The sequence below is a fragment of the Anopheles cruzii genome, chromosome 3, assembly GCF_943734635.1.
Source record: "Anopheles cruzii chromosome 3, idAnoCruzAS_RS32_06, whole genome shotgun sequence".
Classification (NCBI taxonomy): domain Eukaryota; kingdom Metazoa; phylum Arthropoda; class Insecta; order Diptera; family Culicidae; genus Anopheles; species Anopheles cruzii.
The window spans coordinates 8,604,408-8,627,557 of record NC_069145.1 but is presented as its reverse complement, the minus strand read 5'-3'; the positions used below and the strand labels follow the sequence as shown (position 1 = coordinate 8,627,557).

At 48.4% G+C, this 23,150-nt stretch overlaps 2 protein-coding genes across 2 annotated transcripts; both read right to left on the bottom strand.

Moving 5' to 3' along the window:
• Positions 1-551: 551 nt before the first annotated feature.
• On the bottom strand, positions 552-8,788 carry LOC128269763 (pneumococcal serine-rich repeat protein-like). The gene is made up of 7 exons (XM_053007167.1): positions 8,671-8,788; positions 6,260-8,407; positions 4,433-6,008; positions 1,615-1,778; positions 1,369-1,520; positions 1,090-1,296; positions 552-1,019 (listed from the first exon to the last, which is right to left on the bottom strand). The coding sequence occupies exons 1-7, from the start codon at positions 8,786-8,788 to the stop codon at positions 552-554; spliced, it is 4,833 nt and encodes a 1,610-aa protein (XP_052863127.1).
• Positions 8,789-10,055: 1,267 nt separating this feature from the next.
• LOC128274402 (patched domain-containing protein 3-like) lies at positions 10,056-17,382 on the bottom strand. Its single transcript, XM_053012596.1, has 6 exons — positions 16,844-17,382; positions 13,038-13,284; positions 12,870-12,955; positions 12,295-12,798; positions 12,105-12,225; positions 10,056-12,037 (listed from the first exon to the last, which is right to left on the bottom strand). The coding sequence occupies exons 1-6, from the start codon at positions 17,089-17,091 to the stop codon at positions 10,256-10,258; spliced, it is 2,988 nt and encodes a 995-aa protein (XP_052868556.1). The 5' UTR covers positions 17,092-17,382; the 3' UTR covers positions 10,056-10,255.
• Positions 17,383-23,150: the final 5,768 nt, after the last annotated feature.

The following is a 23,150-nucleotide window of genomic DNA, read 5'->3' as shown; positions in this document are numbered from 1 at the left end:
AATTCGCCAGTAGGCCCGCGGAATGCCTTTGCAACCGACAACAGTCGCGGTAAATGATGCTCGCAAACACAACGCGCCGATCACCGCTACGGGTTTTGCACAATTTGATGTTTTTCACACCCAAAATCTGCAATAACAGAGACGAAAGGACCAAGCCCGCACCAAACGATAAGACGGAATTCCCCGAATGACAGTTCACCGGACCACTTGAAAGTTCCAACGTGTAACTTCGGTGAGAGCGACAAATGTCAAACAGCTCGATTCGAGCAGTTGGGCTGCGGCGACGGTTACGTAGCTGAGCAGATTCGTATTCAATGCGCTCGTTGCTCTAACGCAAATCTCTCAAATAATCCAATCCGAGGAACCCAGTACATTATCAAATGAAAGCTTGTACTACTGTTGATGAATGATTTATTGCAAATTATCAACAATATCGAAAGGCGTTGACTTCTAGGTCACTCTCTTCACATTTTTTCATACAGTAAACATAACAAATAGTACACTGGGAACCAAGCAACAAAATGCCGTTAGCCACGATCGATCAACGGCGGCTAGTAATCATCCTCTTGATAGATCTGGGTAAGCTTCTCGTGACTGCTCGGATGGCAAATACGGCCATTGATTAGGCACTGGACCACCCAAACGGTCGACACCACCAGCAACCCGATGCGGCTTGCTTTAATTTTTATTTCCTCCGGGAATTCCTGATCGGTTAGGAGGTAACCGGAAAGGTTATCGGTCACATCCGACTCCCGCTTTATTAAGCGCACCGTGGCACCACCCAACCGGCAGACGCGGCTCCAAAAGTCGTTGAAGTCTTTGTTCAAGCTTGCGACGTTGATTGAAATCGATGACAGCGGTGTCAGTGTGGATCGCTTATTTTTCGTCCTACCAGCACCAGCACCCCAGGATATGTACCGCTGCTCGAGAAATGACCAGCCGGAGGGTAATGTGTAGCTCCTGTGGTCTAGCAGTGTCTGCTCGTGGCAACACTGAGCTATCCACTCGTGCGAAACAGCCTACAAAAACGACCGAAAATCAGACCAACGTGTCGCTCCAGATCGCCCAGGCCCAGGATCGATCGCTTACCACAATATTGCACGCCAGGCACTGAATGTACACAGCCGTCGTCGAAGGACGCGGAGCAATCAGTTTGCAGTGTTTGTACTTATTTTTTGGAACATCCTCGAAAAAATTGTACACTTTTCCGCCGCCGGCCTCGATTTGCCGTCGCAAGTGCTGTTTCACGAACGGTGCGGAACTAAACGTCGCCCTATTGAGCTCATAATTGTCAGCCTGCAAAACAATGGAAATAGGTCAGTATGAATCAATTCCTTACTTCCGCTGTTGAACGAAATTACGAACAGCATTATATACACTTTTCGGTGGGATCGTACAGCTCAAAAGGAAATGCTTGTTTCGGAACAGCGTTTTCGCGCCATGCGGAATCGCACCAAGCAGCTGAGCAACGTCCTCTTCAACATAATCCACACCAAAGTACTCCGTGATCAGATTCATTTCTGCAAGGTGCAAAAAAAAAGGAAACCAATTACATCTTAGTCACCACTGGAAACGTTCACCATTCCGCGTTTAAACTTCAAACGTCCCACTTACTAACTAGCTCCGATTCCTCGGCGGTACGTTGCAGTTCTGGCTGCACACCGTCCACTGCATCTAGTCCCGCTTCCGGACTCTGCGGCACCGGTTGTTCGTCTTCGTAAGCGTCTGACCCTTCGCTACACTCTGATATGTTTGAATCAGGGGGTGGAAGTTTGTTTCTGCAAAGATACGGATGCCAGCTATAACTCAACGTTCGATTGTAAACTTTCTAGCAACAGCAGCCGCCTTCGCATGTCGCGTCGCACCTCGATGGAAAAAATGCCAAACATTTTGCCAAGCATTTAACGTCGTTCTTAAACTCTACAGAGCATGTGTAACGGAAAAATCGAATCTAGTTTTCATTTTCCCGTAGACCCTCACAAGCAATTGTTCATCGAGAGTCCTCGCCGTCGTCAACATGTTACTTTCTTTTGCACCGCAAAAATTCGGCTTCAAAAACACAGTCAAGATGTTTGGCATTCCTTACATTAGATACATCGCATCAACGCTCGCATTAATCATTCGCTCGGTAGCTGTTGCTAAGAAGTTCTAAATGCTAAAATAATCAATCAACACTCTCTCCTGTTTTCGATTAGACCTCCTATTGGATCCCTTTGCCCGAATACGTAAGTAAGTAGTTTGGTACGGTATCCTGGTTTTGTCGTTTGTTTATTTTTCCATTATGAGTAAAGTTTGCGTTTGATTCCATTGCAGCACATCGCCTCACGCACTGTCGGCAACATTTATTCAAAAAAACTGCCGGCACAACGATGACGACCCCTCTGTCTGTCTGCCAGTGCTGATGGCTGCTGCATCCCGCGACGTACTAATGCGTGCCGCTCGATGTAGTTTCCACTATTCGCCGGGTAATTTGCGGTTTTCCATTCCCTTGTGACGATTGCCAATTTGCCTTCCTCGTACGCGTTCGTTTGTGGCCTTCATCCAACGCTAAAATCTATTACACAGTTATTCTTACGATTCTCTATCGATATCATGAGCTAGCCTGATATTTGTTTTACTTGTGTCCATATAAATAAGGTTGGCCTTTCGTAGGGACTCGACGGTGAAGTAAAGGTCGGGATGGGTTTTTACACGGTTTTTGATATCTTGTTTAATGTTTTCGACTAACTTGAACGTGATCATTTGTCCTACATTCTCTATAATGCGCGGGATGATGGGTTTCATGGCATTTAATTATGTTTCCACAATTGTAACACCCATTCCGAGTCCAACTGTGCCCAACATGCACTCCTGGCTATAGCAAGGCTGATTTTAGCGGCGTCGGCGGATTTACGTTCACGATTTCACACCCAAACTTACAGGCTATTATTTGTGTACGTTAATAATTTGTCTCATAAAATCCTCTTGCGTGATTGTACCGAATTAATACAGAATCGTGGGCTTCAAAATGCAGGAAAGTGACAGAGAACGGAAGCTATCATACAAGTTGTGACTAATCGATGGCGCGCCGTTGCTGCTCTTCGTGGTCATTACACTGCTACACCGTTTTGGCCGGATAGTATTGAACTAAAACAAATCCCGTTATCGTGTCTCCCAATGCACTGCAAGATTGCAAAATGATCGAGCGCTGGAAGTAGCATTCTAAAGCTAAAGCTCCGCCTAATCGGGGCTGTGACCTTTACTGAGAATCAAGTGTGAAGATCCTGCGTCGTTTGTGACGGCGTTTAGGTGATTAAAATATACACGGCAAGTGTACTACTCTTCATATTCGCTTCGCCAGCTTTTGTCTTGTTTGCGTGTACTGATGACGTAAAAATTGCGATCGCTTCCCAGTTCTTCCCACAAAACACGATCGTCTAGCAGTATTTTGCTACTCTACCTTAAGCACTATTACAACTTAAGAGATAATTCCATCTAGATGATCTACTTCGCTCTCACGGCCCACCGTCTCATTCTCTTACTGCCGCCATTACCTTTCGTCGGATCTTCGTTACTACGTAGAATCTAAAAAATTGTCGTATCGTACCTTTCCCGGCCACTAAAGACTACTGCTTCAGGAAGAATAACTTGTTGGAGACCCTATTTTGCGTCCTACCTCCGGAATGCCAAACAATTTGACCTGTGTGTGCAATGTATCGAGTGTGGAGCTGTTTCTGGTTATGTGCGTGTGTTTGAGGGGATTGAGAGTTTGCACCCAGAACGGCGCTCTGTCTCCTTTTGTTCACGACTTTCCCTGCGATCAATTTTTAACAGATGTTCGATGAATTGGTCTTCAGTTTGATATGGACCCTTTTGGACCCGCTTTTTCTGCCTATCTTTCTCCGGTGTCTAGTGTTGTTTTAGTGGATGTTGAAGCACCACAAGAGGGCTACGGCTAAGCTAAAATGCAAAGCAAAACGCACTGAGGGCAGCCGTTTTTCGTTCTACTTTGCGAGACGAATATGAAACGAGCTAAACACTTGCAAAACGTTATCAAAAACAATTCGAAAAAAAACGGAAGGTATAGAAAATTGTTCTCATGGCTAGGGGTCGCACTTAGAAACTGCGTCCAGTTTATAGCAGTAACAATTGTCGGGAGTAGACAATCGGAAACGGTGCGTATACAGAGACGCTGTTGAAGGTGGTATTTAAAAGAAGGTTTAGCTTTTGGAATGGCGTTTTGGAAGAGAAGATCGAGCGATTGCTGGCTGAAGTGTGTGTTCTTACGAAAGCCTACAAGTACACGAAAGCACACGGAGAAAAAAGAAAGTTATGAACGTAATATCAAAACACTCAATACGATCGTTGGAGTTAAGGGCGAACACGGTCATGGTGTTGGAGACAATGTTTGCTATTCCCAGTTCCACCACTACTTCGACTTCGAATCTCTTACCTTCGTCCACGACGTCCCTTTTTACCGACACCGCCCGAGTAGCCAGCTTCCGGTGTTCCGGGAGTCATCGTTTTGTCGCCGCCTCGTTTGCTTCGCGTAGATCTTGATCCCTTATCGCCGTCGGCCAGGTCGGCTGCGGTTCCAGCACCGCCACCGGTTGCCGCGCCACCTTCACCATCATCTCCAGCGTCCACAGCCCCAGACTGCAGCAACAGTTGTTGAATCGGGTCGGGCTTGTTTTTGCAAGCGTTATGTATCCACTTTGCCTGCTCGTCGGTTAGATAGATGCCGCTGGCCGCGATCTCGAGTGCACTCGTTGCAGTTCGCACAGCGTACATCACCTCCGGCGGCGACGAATCGTTGCGCTTAACCTCCTCCACAATGGCGGGCTCATAGGTGTCACCACCGGTCAGAACGTGGATCGAGTGATTCAGAATGGGCAGCACACCGTCCTCCCCGAACACGATGACATCGCGTGACAGCGTCTTCGAGCAGCCGTCCTCGAACATGACGACGTACTTGTCGCCCCGCTGATTTGTCACGCGCCCAGCATAGTACTTGCGGTCAGTCCACCGGGCAAGGCAACAAATATCGAACTGCTTCGGTTCCGGGGTCGCCGATATCTTTGTTGTGGCCGCGTGGCTGGATGATACGCCTCCCGGTGATTCAGAGGTTCCCTTCGACCGTTTAGTCGATTGCTTGGTGGCCGGCGAACCGGAGGAAGCCTTCAGTGTACAGAGCTCAGTGTCAGTGTCCTCCTCGTCGCTGGCATCCGCCATCTTTGACCGTTTCTGAGCGCGGGATGCACTTTTCTTGCCGGACAACGGTTCTTTGCGTTGACCACGCGAGCTGGTAGGCGTTTTGGGAGTCTGCCCATCCGGCGAACGACCATCGTCATCGACGGCGTGCGGGGCGAATGTTCGCTTCAACTTCTTAAACTCGCCGATCATCAGATCGCACAGTGCACTCGGTCCGATGACCGTTTGCTTAACCTGTGGCACGTTGGGCTGCAGGAGCGAAGCCTTCACACTCGACTGCTGACTGGCCAAACTGGCAGCCACGGAGCCAGAGGAGCTATTCGAGGAGACGGTCGACGCGGTGAGCCTTTTATCTGGCAACGCAAACGGACCCAAACTGGTCACGCTTCCGTTGGAGGTGGTGCTGGTGGTCGATTGTTTCGGCGAGCCATCGGTCCCCGAAACATCGTTCCCGCTGGTGGCCGCGGGCGTAGGAGAATCTACGACGGGTGTGGTGCTCTTGGTTCTGTTGCGAAGCTTCTCGATCGACAGAAACTGCAGATCTCGCCCTTCGAACCATATGCTCACTTCGTACTGCTGCTGGTGCGAGGTAGTTGGCAGTATCGCACTGGCCAGGTCAACTTTCGTGACCGGTGAAGGGCTGAGCATTGCTTTGCTCTCTTCCTCTTGTGTCACGGTGACGGTGGGCGTTTTCAGAACTTCAGCTTTCACTGGATCCAACTCCGACACGTCCGATGACGTCGAAGATATGCCATTGTATTTGCGCGCATTGTTCGTGTACATGGCGATCTCTTCGGCTGTGTTCATTTCCGATGACACTAAAATAAAAAAAAACACGGAAATCATTACTAACTGCCAGACGCTGGAAGTGGCATTAATATAAAGTATCATGTATTGTAATCGTTGGCGTCACTGTTGTAAGTCTATAATTTTTGTTGTTGTTTCGTCAGATGTCTGATGATTCGGAACTGGGAATTGAGGGACTGGAATTCAAAACAAGGTGCAAGTCCACACGTCGCCAAAGTGCATGGCTGTCATATGGTCACCATTTATTGTCCTCGGTTTGTACCTGTGCACGAATCTACCTCCGATGAATCGGTTGTCTTCAGGCTGGTGCCACTGCTCGAATGTTCGTGCTTCAGCAGCGCGTCCTTTTTGGGCGGCGTCAGTCTGACACTGGGTGACGTTGAAGTGGAGGCCGTCGCCGCGCTGAGGGATGCCGTTTCGGGATTGGAAGGTGACCCACCAGATGCTGACAACGATTTTGTGGTGGAAGCCGTCGCTACACCGGTCGTGTCATTGCCTTCACCTGTGGTCACAGTATGAACTGCCGTGGACGAGTGCTCGGCAGCGTCGTCCGCTTCGATTCGACTGGTTTCAACCGACGAAGGGTTGGTGATTTTGCTCACGTTTCCGGAGTTCACCGGTTTGCGTTCGAAGTTTTCGTGGATTGGCGTGGAGCTGAACACGTTCGATGAGCTCACAGCGGACGCTATCACTGGATTCGGTGTCGAAGGGTTCGTTGACGGGGTCGCTGCGGGACTACCGGTTGTGCCGGTGTTGGGCGTGCTGCTTGCCTTGGCCAGCAGTGCGCTACGGTGAACAGTAGCCCGCAGTGGTTCGTCCAAACGCTTGTCGGAGGTTTGTTTCTTCGAGTCGCTACTGGAGGAGGGTTGTGAGCTTTCAACAACACTTTCGTCCAAAACTTCTGCTGTGCTGTTGGCGGATGAAGAGATCGATTTCTTGCTGGATGCCACTGCGGGCTCTAAAGCTTCCGCAGCGATACTGCTACCGACAACGGCTTCAGCCTGTACGGTTGCTGGTTTTCTGCCCGTTGACTTGGACACCGAATCTACTTCCATCTTTTCCTCGTTTGCAGACGTACTGGCGGCCACTGCCGCTTGCGGAATGCTGGCGGGCGTCTTTGTAGATGTACTAGCGACAGGTGTGGGTTTGCCCGAAGACGGTTCCGGCTTCGGAGCCGTTTTGCCATCCGGGTGCTCATCATCGTAGCACAAGTATGCCACCTTCTTCACACACGGTGGTTCCACGACCGGTGTACCGATGGGTCCCGACGGAAGGTCACCCTCATCCACATCCGCTTCCATATCGACATCCATGGCCTCCACCTCCGAGGGGGTCGGCAATGCCGATGCAGAAACCTCACTGTCCGGGGGTTTCGATTGCCCTGCCCTTTCCGTTGCTCCCGAGCGCTTATCATCCGAGCTGGACACATTCGAGTTGCTTTCCAGCATCTCATCGTCACCCTTTCGCGTCGATTGATCAGCTACCGATGAGCTGATCTCTTCCGTTTTCTCTTCACCCTCCGTCTCCGTGTTCGGTTCCGTGTCCACGTTTTCGGAGCAAGACGTTTCAGGTTCGGGCGACGCGTCTACGTCCATCTTTTCGACCGAGGGAGGTTTTTCCATCGGCACGTCACCAGAACTCGCTGGCGCAGAAACATTTCCAACGGCAACCTTTTGCTCTGGCACAGTTGGCGGTGTATCGACGGGAACGGTTGTCTTCCTTTCGGTGCTGTCGGTAACATCTCCAATGTGAACCTTTTTCGTGTCCGGCTCATTGACCTCCGGCGTGCACTCGGATAGCTTTCGTTTGGCGCTGGAACTAGCAGCTTCTGGCTTCGGTGGCACGGTCCCACCGGAGGCGGTGGGTAAATCTTGTTCTGTAGGTTTTGCATCGGCCTTGCTGTCGACAGTCGAGCCAACGAGCGCACTGTTCCCACTGACGGAGGCGTCGGTTTCGGTAGGCTGCGACTGTTTTTTCGACTGACTCTCTGCCACGGTCAGCTTCCCGGGGACATTGTCCACCATTCCATTCTGATGGCTTGCATCGTCGGCTTTCTTTGCCACTTTCACCAATGCCGGATCTTCTCCCTTTTCAATAGCTTCCATTCGTTGCACCAGCTCATCGTAATGCTCCAACTCGATTTCCGCTTGGGGGGCAACTGACTCGCCCCTCCCCGTGCATTCTGCGGGCGTCTTACCGGCGCTCTTTACTTCGTGAACCGAGCCACCAGTGGCATCTGACGGTTGTTTGGCGGGACTTTTGGAATCCACTACTTTTTTATGTGGTTCAACCGACTTCGGGACGGTGGTGGTATTTGGTGGTGTAGCACCAACGTCGGGCATCTTTTTCGCAGGTGATGAAGCCAAAGCTTTGTCTTTCCCCGTTCCGTCGGTTGAATCGGCTGCCGAACCTGCCCAAGGCACAAAGCGGTAAGACAGAGAAACAACATTAGCAAAATGCATTCACAAGACGTTTGTTTTGATGGACCGGAGAAACAAAGGGCGAACATAAACAATCACCAACATTGCGCTCGAATTTTTAAACAAAATTGTTTACCTTTCGGTTCGGGTGCAATGGTTGGAAACAAAACAAAACAATAGTTTGCGTGTGTGGATTTGCCCACTAACATGCGAAGCATTGATCCGGAGAAAGCATAACGCAGGAATGACATACCATTTTTACCAGCCACCGTGTCTTTTTCGCTTGCTTCCGGAGTGACGCTAGGTTTTGCTGCCAAAAGTGTAGCCTCCTGCGATGCCGCCGTACTTGTCGTCATCGTGTCGAGATCCATATTTGTTTCCGGACTTGGACTGCTGCTGATTCCGCTGTTACGGCTCCGTTCGCGAAATGGGCACACACACACGCTTTACTAACACACTCCAACTGACGGGCACGGCTGAGGGCATACACGAACGCAAACGCACAAACATACACACTCTAAGCCTGCTACTATGCGCTGTTGCTCCACCTTCTTCGCACTCGGAGCGTCGTCTTGTAAACTTTTCTTTCCGCCAACCGTCGGTCCGAAACGCACTTGACTGACGCTACTCTTGACACCGTACCGCCTCCACTTCGATGCCTTCTTTTTCACTGCTGGGTAGGCGGCAAGGATGGGCGAATCACGAATTAGCAAGCGAAGCAATACTCGCCACACCACGAAAGGGCTGCCAACTGCGCGCCGAAAACTCGCGGCACCATCGATTGGCTGCAAAGATGCTGGTGTGCGCTATGCTCTGCTTCGAGAATCTTGTGCCTCGGGCACCGTCTGAGGCTGTACCCGGTAGTACTGTGCGCGCGCGTGCTTCCGCGTTAACGCGCGTGTGTGCGTGTGTGTGCGTCGACGAGAGTAGGGAAAAGTTGGAAGCGCACCTACTCCTCTGGCAGCAAAGTGGAACGTATACTCGTGCCCTTTGGTACGCCTGATGGACGCTGAACCGGCCGGCTTTCCTTCAAAATGCATCAATTCAACATTCCGAGCGTACTTTACTCACCGCGGAACCACTTTTGGATGAACTATTTTACGAAACAAGCACCGTATTTCCGATTTGCCGCCTTACCGCGTTCGCGTCTTGCTTCAGGGGAGGCCAGATACTTTTCTAATTTCGCCTCCTTTGAGGATACACGCACACACGCGTACGCCGCCAGTGCTGCCATCTGGTCTATCTGGTACCATTTTGCAGCCGATTCTCTCGAACAAACATCAAAAATGAATCGTAAACCGGTTCACAGTTTGTGTGCTGTTTCGTTTTTAAATTTAACTACGCTGCTGACGAAACGAAAAGGTGTGCGTGACTCTAGGAAAGTATACCTGAAAATGTACGTACGTGTACTTTCCGAGTGTCGAACCAACATAAACTCCCGCACGACCGGCTGTGTCTGACTGGTGTTTTATCAAAGCTGGCAACACTGCCTCGGGTTGAATCGCTTTCGGGGCGAAATTTCGCCGAACATCTTGAACTGTTGCTGGTAGTAACAACTTTCTTGTAGATCGTTATGTTTGAATTCGTTTTTCTTATGCGTATCCTTAAAAGAATTTAAAACAGCATTTCCAGAAACCGTTCCGCTTATTTGTATTTATTCATTGTTTGCATATGTACACTGCTCTGTATTTAAAATACTTTCTGCTTAGTTATGTCACCAAAGAGAACACAACCAATTACAATTGGTGTATCACAATTTACGCCCCTCCCCAACGTGCATACTGATAGAGTTGAGTCGCAATCATATATTCTATTTGAGCGCATCATCATCGATCCTACTAGAGATCCGATCCGTTTAGTTTGTATTTCTGATCTCCGATAAACGAAACCATTTCCATTCCACTGTGGTAGCCCTTCTTCTCGGGGGACGGATTGTTGTTGATTGTGTTTAGGCTGTTCAGCGACCCGGTGTACGGGGCCGGCCCAATCAAGCTCAGTATCACCGGGAGCAAAATTGTACCGTGGAACAGCCCGTACGAAATGACCAGTAGGAAAATTTTGAAAAATGTCCTATAGGTGTATGCCTGCGAACCGGCCAGTATCGACAGGGAGAGGATGGTCGAGCCTCCGCCGTAGAAAACGGCCGCACCGATATGCAGTACCGTTTCTAGCGTCCGGGAGTTTCTGTCTCCTTTGTTGATCGTCAGAAAAGTGTGACCAATGTGCGCCGCATAGTCCACGCAGAGTCCCACGGCCAGCTGCAGTGCTATACACGACACTAGATCGAGTGTTAAGCCCCAAACCTGCATCAGTCCGCCGACGTTAACTAGTGTTAGCAAAACGCAGATAAAAATCCAAAAACAAATTTGGAGGTTAACGATGAGCACCACGGAGCAAATCATAACCCCGATCAATGCCAGCCCGATGTTGCGATAAATTTCCGTATCAATAATCTCGTCCGTCACCCAATTACCGAATATTTTAGCCCACAGCGTCCGAAACTGGTCTCCGGAACTAATGTGACTCTTCTCCAGTATGCCCTCGACTGCATACTTCGCCGGGAGATACTCTTCCCTTTCCTTAAACGGTTTGAACTTAAAGTCCATCGTGGAGACGGTAATGTTTGGCGCTGGCTGCCCGCACTTTAGTTTGGTGTTGAATTTAATGTTCATCTGAAACCGTCCGCCCTCGTAGCTGAACAAGAACTTTGACAAGTAGTTCCGGAAGTCGCGATCACTGAGCACGTCTACCGCTATGTCCTTCCCGTAGTGTTTGCTAACAAAGTCTCGGAACGGATCCACCCAAGAGGACACGCTGTGCAGGATGTCGGGGCGGTTTTCCATTTGGCGCGAAACATCTAGCAGATTGGGCAGCTCTTGGGTGTAATTGAGATTGCCGAACAGGAGCAATGCTTCGTACCCGACGTTCGGGTAGTGTTCGTGGGATTTAACAACAAATTGATTGTAGTACGTTTCCTCGGGGATGAACCAGTTTGGGTCAAACTTCTGGCGTAGCTTCAGTAAACTGCGTACGTTTACGGTGGTCATGAGGATAACAGCTAGTATGACGACAGCTTTTCCAGCTACCGTCAGCAGTACCTTGGAGTAGAGCATCTTGACAAATCGATGCATCAAGTTGTACTCGCACCAAACACCGGTAGATTTTTCATCGTGTACTATCCATATCAGGAACGCGTTACGCCGATTGGCGATACGGATCTCGTCGAGCGTGAAGATTGCGACGAAGAACGTGATCACGAATAAGAACATCATGAATACACCGGCCGCAGCATAAATGCAGAAAGACTGTAGCGATGGTATGACCGTAACCGAACCGACCACGAACGCCACGATGTCGGTCAGCGAAGTAACGGTTATGGAAGCCCCGGCATGCTGCAGCATCAATCCCATACGCTTGGGTAACGGTAGGTCTGGATTGGCTTTTCGCACCTTACGGTAACAGGCCATCATAACGAACATATCGTCTACACCGAGCCCCATTAGCAGGAACGGCAGTGATGTGTGCACCGGTCCATAGGACACACCGAGAGCGGCCACAATGCCACAGCCCGAGATGAAACCCATGCCAACGCTCATCAGACCAACGGATCCAAGAATGACCTGAAACATTGACATAAGCATTTCATTAGCATAAATGCCATCAGCTTTCGCACCGTTCGTAGCTTACTCGAAATTCGGTCCAACTGAACTTTGATAGCACCAACTGCATGTAAACGAACATGATGATACCTCCGTAGACCAACTTGTCCATATCCTTGAACATCGATTCCTCGCTGATGTCTCCGTAACTGAGTGCAGAAAGCAAATTGAGATTGACGCATTGCACATGCGACCGACACGGCCCGTCCAGTACTCACCTCCTGCCGGCTGCATAGTAAATGCTCGTTTCGTTCGTCGAAAGTTCAGCCTTCGCCTTTGCAACGATCTTCAAAAACTTTTCCTCCCACAGGACGGCGTTCTCCGTGACCCAGTCTTCCGTACCGGCAGCATTCCCGCTTACATCCGCATTCACCTCGGAGAAATTGACGTGCACGAACCAGTGTGTCACGAGCGAACCTGCCGAAACTATTCGGCCACTCCAGTCGCGCTTAACGTCACCGAGCAGTTCAGCAAATTCTACGGTGTGCCCAGTCACAGGGCTTATCTTGGTGCTATTAATTCGATCGACGATCTCTTCCTTCGACAGGCCCGCGATCGTCGTACGGTTGTACTTCCATAGCTCGAGCAGGCTACTACCGTAGCACCCCAGTTTCAGACGTTCCACAATTGGGCAGAACAGAAACGAAGGCACATCGACGGCTGGCGTAAAGCTTGAGCCGATATCATGTGAGTTGCCTGTGTAGGACGCAATCAAGGGAACTCTGTAAAACAAAGCATTCGTATTAATCTTCCTCTACTTCAGGGCCACATAGATTTACACCCGTTTCCTTACTTGTGACAAACATCCGTCCAGCCGAGGCTTTTCGCTTCACTGTTCTGGAACTTGAAACGCTCCACTTCCTCTGTGATGGTAGCAATCTAAGGTGCGTGGAAGATAAGAGACATTAGTAGACGAGCATTAGCAAACTAGTTTATGGTTAAATCGGATCCCGAAACCTACAGTCTGCAACACTTCCGGTACCAGCACGTCCGGCGCGGTGATCATAACCGTTTCGATGCGATTACCCTCCTGAAAGTGGTCTATCATCCAGTTGGTGTCATGTTGGAACTTTGACCCAAGCGGTATCCACAGCTTCATCGGGCTCTTTTCCTTGTGAAACCGCACGAAGCCAATGCTGCACACGGCCACCAGCAGCCAGCAGAGACCAATGGTTTTCCACGCATTTTTTGAGATCCAATACCCGAGACTGTGGAAGATATCGAACAAGAAGGCCATAACACCCGTTAGTGTCGTGTTTCATCGTCGCTTCTATTTGCAGCCGCGCATCTGCATTTCTTCAAAATCAGCCAAAAAGCGAAGTGATTGCAATGTGAAACCATCGAAATCGAAGTGGAATAGTGATAAGCCTCGTTCGGAATCTGTCGCCATGAAAGCCTATGGAGCATGTCGGGGTGAGTAACTGGAACACGCGGTGGTTATTCGTGAGTGCGACATTTTGAACGTCAATTTTTGCCGACAAGCCGAGGCGAATTTCAAGACAAACTTGACAAATAGACGTTCGAAGTTGAACGCACGGAATCCAGCAGCGGTCATTTGTGCTGACGAAATAAATGATTAGTTAACGATTGGTTACATTCAACGAGGTGATAACGAGATGTTTGCAGAGAATGTGGAAAAAGTGACCGAAAAGATGAGGATTTTATTTTTATTGCAGCATGTTATGTTTACGGTTCCACTTGTTCTCACTTCTTGTCTGTTGTAGTAACAACTCCACATTATTACCACAACATTTAGCTTTTGAATGGTTTATTTGGCGATAACATTTCAATTAAACACTCACCCTCGAAACGTTATCACCAGTATGAATATATTTCGTTTGAATAACGATGGAAAGTTCTTGCCCCATGTTGGGAACAACAAGAAGCGTATTCTCCGCAGGAGTTGTGAAGGTTGTTTTGCCATTGAAAGCAAAACGTAAAATAGAAAGTAACACTCATTTTGAGCCCTCCCTCGTTACGTTTGCGTACTCAGCAAAAGCGGCCGTTGCATCGTATCGCACGCAGCTCCACGTTGCCGGATATGACTAGATAATTGAACGTTAAAAAATCCCATCATTAGAGGCCACGTTTTCGGTCAGTGCAATCGAGAAATGATGTAATTAACATTGCCGCAGCCTTGCCGTAGCGTAGGTTCATTGTCAACTTCGCGTTGCTGAGTAGAAAGGAAAACGAAAATCTCACCAGCGCGCCGTTTCTATAAAAACATTGCTACAGATGAACGGAAATCACAAGTAAACAGTTACAAATCAATTAAAATCGCAATAGAAAAAAATCTATTAGATGAGAAAAAAATTCAGCTACGGTTGCGAAAGTTGTAAAAAAAACGCTTAAATGTTAATTTGAACCTTTCGCAAGCAACTCTTGAGGTATTGTTCTTCGAAGATACTGCCCGCGAACCATCAGGACTAAGTGGGAACGTAAAGCAAAGGCAGACATTGTGCTGCCACGGCCGCGTTCAGAGTGGTGATTAAATTTTTAGTGATGTAATAAAAAGCCACTAAAATTCCGCAATTGTCCACACGGATATGTGCACAACAAATGCATCCGTTGTCCATTTTCCATTTGTCTTTGTCCGCGACACTGTTTCACCACTTGGAATTTATTTATGGAAAGCATTTCACACCACTCCAGCCGCTTACATTGCTCCGTTAGGAGGAAATAGAAAAAAGCCCATGCGACGAACAAATAAGCAACATTTATCAAGGATTTTTTCAGACAGTGTGCGGCCACCCGCCCGTCACCCCAGTGGAGTGGTCATGTACTGTGTGTCATCCGGCAATGGTCCGTCAACTTTCGCGGTCAAGGTCCCGATCCGCCACGGCCGTGCCATGAAAACCAAGCAACCCAAACCCATCGCACGTGGGGGAAGCTGAGAAAAACCACACATGCAAACTATTACGCAAATAACAATCGCAATACGCGCCAGGCAACGACCGGACCGGCACATCACACCACAGGAGCCTCCACCAACGGGTCATCGATTGACACTTTTACTTTTTCAATGTAAAACGTAAACTTCGCGTCTAATCGGCGATTAAAGCTAGGCGAGCGTCATTCCCTTTTCTCGAGTTCAGCCCCGAGTTGGGCGCCAGTGCCGTTTCGGAAGGTTGCGCTGTAAACAGTAATGGCGAGACACAATCGAACGACCCCTGTTGCCATTGACATTCGACGCTGCCGTACACCCAATCTAATGTGTGTATGATCCTCTCCGGGCCAGTGAACATCGCGCTGAAACATGTCCGGTACCCCCGAGCCATTGTGGCAACAATGGGCAAGGGTGCGGAGCGATTTTTGGTGAGCCATTTCATGGTCATCAGCTATGGTGGCAACCGTCAGTCCCGTGGCTCGCATGCTGATGGCTGTTTTTGGATGTGTTGACGAATGATATCGAACTCGCTAGGAGTCGCCGAATCTCATTAGGCATGGGCATTAAATTAGATTCACTTTATATTAGACTGTACAATTAAAAAGTAACGAATTTTCGTCTCTAGACGATAGCGAAATTGAAATAAGCATCACCACCTTTGGAATTAGCAAAGAGGTCAGCCTTTTACAATTGAAGTTCAATTTTAATATACGTTTTTAGTATACGTTTTAATTATCGTTTTGCTGTCGCCGTTGGAACCAATCGTTACCAAATACCAAATGGCAGTCTGCTGAAGAAAATAATAATAATTAAGTGTCCACAACGACCTTCGAGGCCCTCATTAGTGGAACATTTTCACCCTCAGATAATCATCAAGCTCGACAGCACCGTATCAATCGAAAGATAATGCAACCGATTAAGTGGGTTCTATTTCCACGTACAAACGCGAACATTCTGTTGTAACATAAGGGAGAATCGAAGTCCATGATTAGTCACAAACATTCGCCACGGAATGACAGCTTGCAATCACGTGTATTCGCACCAGTTTTCCTTATCACTGCTTATCACGTTCACGCACTTGGTTTGGCCAACATATCGCAGTCGGTGCGATCACACTCTACGGAGTTTATCAATTGCTGAACGCCAAGGTAATTTGTACATCGAAAGTAGTCAAACAATCGGAGAAAACTCAAATGTACTCAATTGTTACCAACGACATGTGATAAACTGCAGGAAAAAAAACGGCCACATCGGGTTTTACCAGAAAGCTGGAAACCAGGAATTTTGTTGGTGAAATGGTTCGCAGCAAAAAAAACCCTATCCGGCCTGCGAATTGGTTTTATTTAAAGCGATGTTTCATCTCGCATTTTCTAACTCGATTCGCGAATTCAAAGTTCCATTTTAAATCTCTCTCGCATGATGCAAAACGAGGAAATGGTTAATAATGCGCGTTCCAACTCGAAGCCGCAGCACGCAGAAACGGACACCGATCTCGCTGGAGATACCGTTTCGGCGCCAAACCTAAACCCGTTTGATGGGGAGCCAGTTTTGGAAGAATTTCACATCTTTCAGGGGCGGGTTTTGCCGTTTGCCATTCGAACCATGTTTTCCAGATGTCCAAATGTCCTCCCAATGCCTAATTCAATTCGTATGTAGATTATCGAACCGGTTCGATCGTATTCGATCGTACACCTCTTCCATGCGCTTCCGAGTTCGCGCGAAGCCCAAACGTCCAATGTCAAGGTTAGGTGCACCATCCCCATAGGAGGATATCATACGATATCAAATAGGATTCGGACGAAGCAAAGTGTGGAGAAATATTTTGCATAAATTTGCATTCCCGCAAGGGTCGTTAACTTTACCGTCGAGATGATGCTTACCTGTAGAAAAACGATCCGATCAGCATCGACACACGGTACGACAGCCGCCCCATACAGTCCAATCGTTTGAGGTTTTCGCTGCCATCTTCGGGCCGCAGCGACGATGGTTTGGGGAAAGATTCTTCACCGTCCTCCCGGACGCAGTGCCCATTAGTGAAGGGGTCTTTGGCACCATTCGCTTCGTAGGCATCCAACGTCTTTTTGGACACCAGTGGACTCGATGTTTTCTCGTCTACCTCTTGGGCCATTGGTCCTCGTCAGCGTACGCACGTGCGTCCAATTGGGCGAGCGAAACAACGCGATGCACTCGTTTGCAAACAAACAGTTAACAACGGTCGCCTCACCAACACTAGCACACCGACCACACGTTCGTTCTTTATCGTAGCATTGATTACAGTACTTTATCGGACACTTATCGCAATTACCTTGCCCTGAAAGGAAACACGCGATCAGTACATCTCACAACACACACTTGACGTATCGATGACGATGGCCACTAAGACAATGCTGTCACTTAGGCTGGACAGGGTCAATGCATCGTTTCTAGAACACGGCAACCCTCTGTATGACTATATTGATTATTGTGGCAACAAACTGCTGTAACCTGCTTTAGAGTAGCTATCACCAAGCGCTCGAATAAAGGCAAACAAGCGTGGGATTACTAAAGCCCAATTAGTTTACATCTCGGACAACCGGAAGCACGTGGGAACCGCACCGTTGACGGAAGCGCAATTCACTAGACTGGTGGTACTGGGAGTGCCAGCTTCGCAGCGCAATTATCGCCCAGCAATTCTCTCATCTGATTGCATGACCAGACGAAGTGAAATTCCTCCACCATTCGCTTCATACTGGATCGTAAAATGCTCCACGCAAATTACGTCGGCCGGTGACCACTTTAAAAGCGAGCCATCTTCCGAATGAAGCATCATATGTTTTATGTCCAGTTTGTTTCCCAAAACCCACCAGCGTTAATTAATAGGTGGCCGGCCCTTGCCCTGGTGGCTTTTCGGAAAAGCTAACGCATCGCCGTTTACATCCTTGAACTTTACGATCCCTATTCCCATATGCGGCTCGGCTAGGGCGTCGTATCGTGATCAGCATCGGTTATTTTTATGCATACACCTAACAGCGATTGCGGTCCATTATAGCTCGTGCACGTGAGCCGGCCTCAGGTTGTGGAGGTTGAGGAGAACCGGTCACAGACGCAACCGTCAAAGGTTTGTAATTGCACGAACCGGCGAACACTTTCCCAGAAACACGGCGACCCAGTGACGCGGGAGATCAAGCACGGTTTGTTACGAGCGTAATTAAAACTAGCAACTAGCATCTCATTCAACCCGGCGGCGTGTCCTCGCTCGTTAAGGAGCAGCAGTTCCCGACGGCGCGTGAGCGAATGTGAGTGCGATTGGAAGTGATCGCGGTGAATCACGCGAGTTGTGACGCGAGCGGCGACGACCCATCGTGAGAATGTTTACGCAACGAGCCGGTCAGTCCCTTGCGTCCCTTGCATCCCCCGCCGGCATCCATCCGGTGAACAGCGGTCACTGTGTTGAGCTGCTCATTTTGCGCGACACGGCGATCGTACCGGCCGCCGCTAGGACGCGACCAAAGGGTGCTCGTTCGATTCAATTAGACTCAATCATCTGAATTCGATTGCTCTCTCACTCTCGTGAGGCGCCGAGATGGTTCTAAGCCGCCTGCCGGGTCGCCTTGTGCCCATTACGCTACCACTGCGTCCAGTGACCCAAAACCTGGTCCGTCCGCCCGCTGATGGAGACGATTTGAAGTTGAACTTTCGCCAAGCAATTATGCGCTGAAGTGCATTCGCTAGGGGGATGTTTGCAAACGGTAGAAAAACGGGCCTGTACTTTCTTTTAATTTTACCAATGGGAAAACCAGCTCTTGCCTGGTGGTGCGCCATTTTTCTCTGGCCCGGCGGAGATCGCGGATTGTGACGCAAATAGCCGATGGTTAGACCGCAGACTTTTGCCTCTCGCTTTTGCCCGATCATTTCCCGGTGGGGGTAATCTGTTTACGCTTCACTTCCAGAGTGATTTCCCACGTCCCGGTTTTGGTGCAATTTCGTTCGCTTGAGAGTCACCTTGCGTTTGGGGCCGGTGCTAGGAAATGAAAATCATTCGTGCCCCCCGGCAGTAGAGGCCTCGGTTTTGGCGTCGCCCCAGGCATATAAAATTGAAAAAAGAAACAATATAGTCTTCGCCAATAACCGGAATGACTAAAAAGTTACGGTTAGGGCACGATCAGATCAGACAAAGTTCAACCGTCCATCCGCAGTTCCTCCAGCTGAACCGGTTTTGCCGGAATACACGGAAATGTTCTTTAACCGGATCAACCAGATGAGATTGGAAATTACCGCTTCAGTTTGGCCAACACCGTTCTAGAGAATTCTTCCAATACCAAAGTTAAGTTCGTTCTTCGCAGACCCGATTTAAGTTCACGCCACCTCGCCGGTACAGTCCCCTCCTTGGCTGTGTTGTTAGAGACCAAATCTAATCATCTTACAAAATTAGCATCGCCTCGTTCGTTTCCGACCTCATACCCGTCAATTCGATCGAAAGCAAAAGTGCTGGATTGCGATGTGTCGGGGCACCGTGACAGACTAATGGAAAGGGGCGCAAGGTCACGGTCGTCGAATGTCACCAGCAGGGAAGGTAGTAGTCTTCCCCACCACCATTTCTGTGGGATCAACTTCGTGGCCACGGCGGTCGCGGCAAAGCCAATGCCAATCCCATACTCGTGACCGTTAAGTGGAACCACAAACACTCGACCACCTCCCAAGCGCCTTGCAAGAGCGATGTTCCCCTCCGTTTTCGGTGCAAGCCGCAACTTCGGAGTTAGTCAGGTTGATCGCAGCAGTACAGGAAGTAGTGTTGCCCGTGAATGGCCGCGAAACATGCCATGGGAGTTCCATGCGGTTCCAACCAACACCAGACCTGGCTGGCTCTGATGCTTGATCACGCGTGACCATCACGCCAAATATTTGCCCAAATGACTGTATGAGTGCATTTGGAATTCCCTGGTGTGGCGGCATTGGAGAGGTCACTACTTTCTGACTACCTCACCCCGGAACACGCTCCTCGCAGTGACGCAGTGATTCCTCGGAGAAGAAGATGAAAAAAAAATCAATCAACGTACCAATGCCACCGATACTCTCTGCCTGTCCGGAGTTATCGCTAATTGTGTGAAAGCCATATTAGGCCGTGGCATCACCTTGACGCAGAACGGATCTGATTGACGGACTTCGATGTCGAGCAGTTTGTGGAGTGAACGGTACCAGTCAGGTGCTGCTGCGATCGCTAAGCTAAGCGCGATCGCTATCGATCACTATCGTGGTCGTTTCACGGATGGGAGACTTCCTTTCGCTGGCCTTGTGGCATCAGACTGGAAGAGGCATATTTCTATGTATCTCCCTCCACAGCCATCGGTATGTCGGGGAGACGGATGTGACCGTTTCGGAATTGGCCACTAGACACGGTGCTATAATTTGCCTCGTCTCAAGCGAAAGGTCGTCCCGAGGGACAGACAGTGCTCAGCTGCCTGAGAAATCGAACTTGACTAAAAAGTTCGAAGGACATCGAAAGTAGAGAACCGTCACCATGACCGATTTTGAAGTACAATTGAATGGTGTACCGGTGTAATGTAAGGTTCAAATCACCCTCGTTCTGACGTCGCGCACGTTTGCTGACTTCCCAAAATGCTGGTTGACAATTCAATCAACGTGGGCAGCCTCCGCAAGCAAACATTCGTCGCATGCCACGGACAGCGTGCGTAAACAATTTGCAGGACACGATCGATGTTCAACAAACAATGCTCGTAGGCAAGTGAGGACAACCATTTCGCGCTTGATTTTGAATTAAAATCAATGAACCGCAGTTTTTATGTTGAAAGATATTCGAAACAATTTCGTTGTTGCGTAGGTTATGTGATTTGCGGCCCCGGGACACGGTGCCTGAAGCCTTGAATCCGAAGGCCAATCGACCGGCTCTTTGTTGCGTATTCGCTGCATACTGCTGACCCATTTCGAAAGTAATTTCCCTTCAGGCACTCTGATGCCAGAAGAAACTGGTTTCTGTGCGGTCTGCATTTATCGGGTTCTCCCGGTTTAAAGAAAAATGCAAGCCAGTCGGCATTATATTCGCGACGTAAACTGAAGCGAGCGGTAATGCAGTGGCCCGGTCACACCAGGACCCTTTCGAGGTCACGTGTAAAGGTCACGTCTCGTAATACATTCAGCACTGGGAGTGTAATCATAGTACAAAGAACATAAAAAAATACACATCGCACTAGTCTCGCTCCCAGGGATGGGCATTGCATATCACCAAGTGGGGCAGAATGAAGTCATAAGTCAACTACGACAACTGATAATGTGTCCTGAGTTCTTTTGTATAGCAAACCGATTGAAAACAATTTTTCAATACTGCCATATTCTGCCACACAACGCAGAAGAGTCCAATAAAACTGAATCAACGATAAGCCCACCGTATTGATCCACAAACCGAGTGAGATGACCGACTTAGAACTCAAATCGGAGAGGTCATATAATACGCAAACCCCAAGCGTTGCATGGTGCAATTGCAACCGCCTGGTGTTTACTGTCCGGATGACGTAGCTAATCTATGGCAAAGGATCTACAGCAGCCACCATCGTCGTATCAGTAGCGGAAGTGAGTAATGTTGCGGTTACGGGCACACATTCCGCATTCTGCCACTTTTGCGATCCACAGTCATTCGACAGTTTGTGATTTCGTAACATTCACTCGAAGAAACTTTTCACTGAAAGGAACTTTTAGAGCGATCACAAAACTAGGCCATCAATCTGTTCCGGAACGGCCGCGTTTACGCATCCACAGCCCATGTGGCCAGTTTATGATGATGCTTATGCTCTATTATTATTGTGCCGGGTAGCATTGGTCAACTTTCGATGGAATTGTCACTGAAACTGCGTGCGGCAAAAAAACCGGAGCAGCTGCGGCACTTGAACACACACAGCCAACATCGCGAGTTTAATCGGGCACGCGCAGAACCGCGATTCCAACCCACCAACCCCACCTCACACAGCCGGCAGAACGGAACGGCGGACACACAGAGCGCGAAGCGCGATACGCGAAACCTTAAACAAAACCGTTCCACTATGGTGAAAAGGTGGTAGTCTATCAAATGGCCATATAAAACCTTTATGCCTTTTCTATTATTTAGAAACACGGTCGCCCGTCCTTGGGTGAATTTTGCGTTAAACACTTTTATTACTGCTTAAACACGGGAACATAAAACTGTTCCAATCACAAAACACTTGCTTTGCGGCCTTTTTTTCGGCTACGAATTCAAAATTCTATAACTCCGTCCGTTATTGATAGTATGTCGACTTGCGCGAAAATTACCAACAGCACGCACGCCGAACGAAACGCAAAACGCACGCTTGATGTTGTTGTTATCTTTATAGATTTTGAGCTTGAAGCTGTACCAATGTTTTGTTAATTTCTAACCTTCTTTTTTTTTCTCTTGTATTCTATTTTTTTTTACTTTGCTACTAACCCCTAACTCGACATGAATGTTGTTTTTATGAATCCGACCGATTTTGGAACCTAACCAAGACACTGTGAACCTAACTTTGATGACGAACCTGACAATTCATCTGGCACTCAATTTCTTCCTCGTGAATTTTGTCCACAAGAATTCATTTTGTCCACAAGAATTCATTTTGTCCACAAGAATTCATTTTGTCCACAAGAATTCATTTTGTCCGTAACTCACGAATTCATCCGGCACTCGATTTTTTCCTCTTTCCAATGTGTGTGTGAAATGTCAAATGACGAAAAAATTACGATGACGAAAAAAATGACGAAAAAACTCTGACACTATGGGAAAAAGGAGGTAAAAGGTCAAAAATCAGGCACAGACAATTTTGGACACTGTTTTGCAAAATTTACTCAATAATGCTTCTTTCGATTCTTTTCGGGTTATCCCGCAAGATAACGCTTCGCAAGAACTTCGAACATATGTTCTTTCTCGGGAGATTGATCAGAAATACATTATTCCTTGATACAAATTCATATCGATATTATCAACTCGATTAAATACATGGATTTAATAGAACATAATAGTGTAACGAATTAAAAAGTAGATTGAACCGGCCGTTGATATATCCTCCGACCGTTGTAAATAATTGAAAATAGCTAAAAAGTAACGCTGTGGTAACGCATTCGATGTTTTTGAAAACATCGAGGAAACATCGAATGAATCTTGTGTACGAGATTATGGTGCGCAAGGTTGTCTACGAAACGAGTTTC

Coding starts and splice junctions, on each gene's coding strand:
- LOC128269763 (XM_053007167.1), bottom strand. CDS start 8,788: ATGGATCTCGACACGATGACGACAAGTACGGCGGCATCGCAGGAGGCT. Junction 1,521..1,614: donor CGAGGAATCGGAGCTAGTTA/GTAAGTGGGACG, acceptor TGCACCTTGCAG/AAATGAATCTGATCACGGAG. Junction 1,020..1,089: donor GCCTGGCGTGCAATATTGTG/GTAAGCGATCGA, acceptor TCGTTTTTGTAG/GCTGTTTCGCACGAGTGGAT.
- LOC128274402 (XM_053012596.1), bottom strand. CDS start 17,091: ATGGCCCAAGAGGTAGACGAGAAAACATCGAGTCCACTGGTGTCCAAA. Junction 12,956..13,037: donor TACCGGAAGTGTTGCAGACT/GTAGGTTTCGGG, acceptor CACGCACCTTAG/ATTGCTACCATCACAGAGGA. Junction 12,799..12,869: donor TGGACGGATGTTTGTCACAA/GTAAGGAAACGG, acceptor TTTGTTTTACAG/AGTTCCCTTGATTGCGTCCT.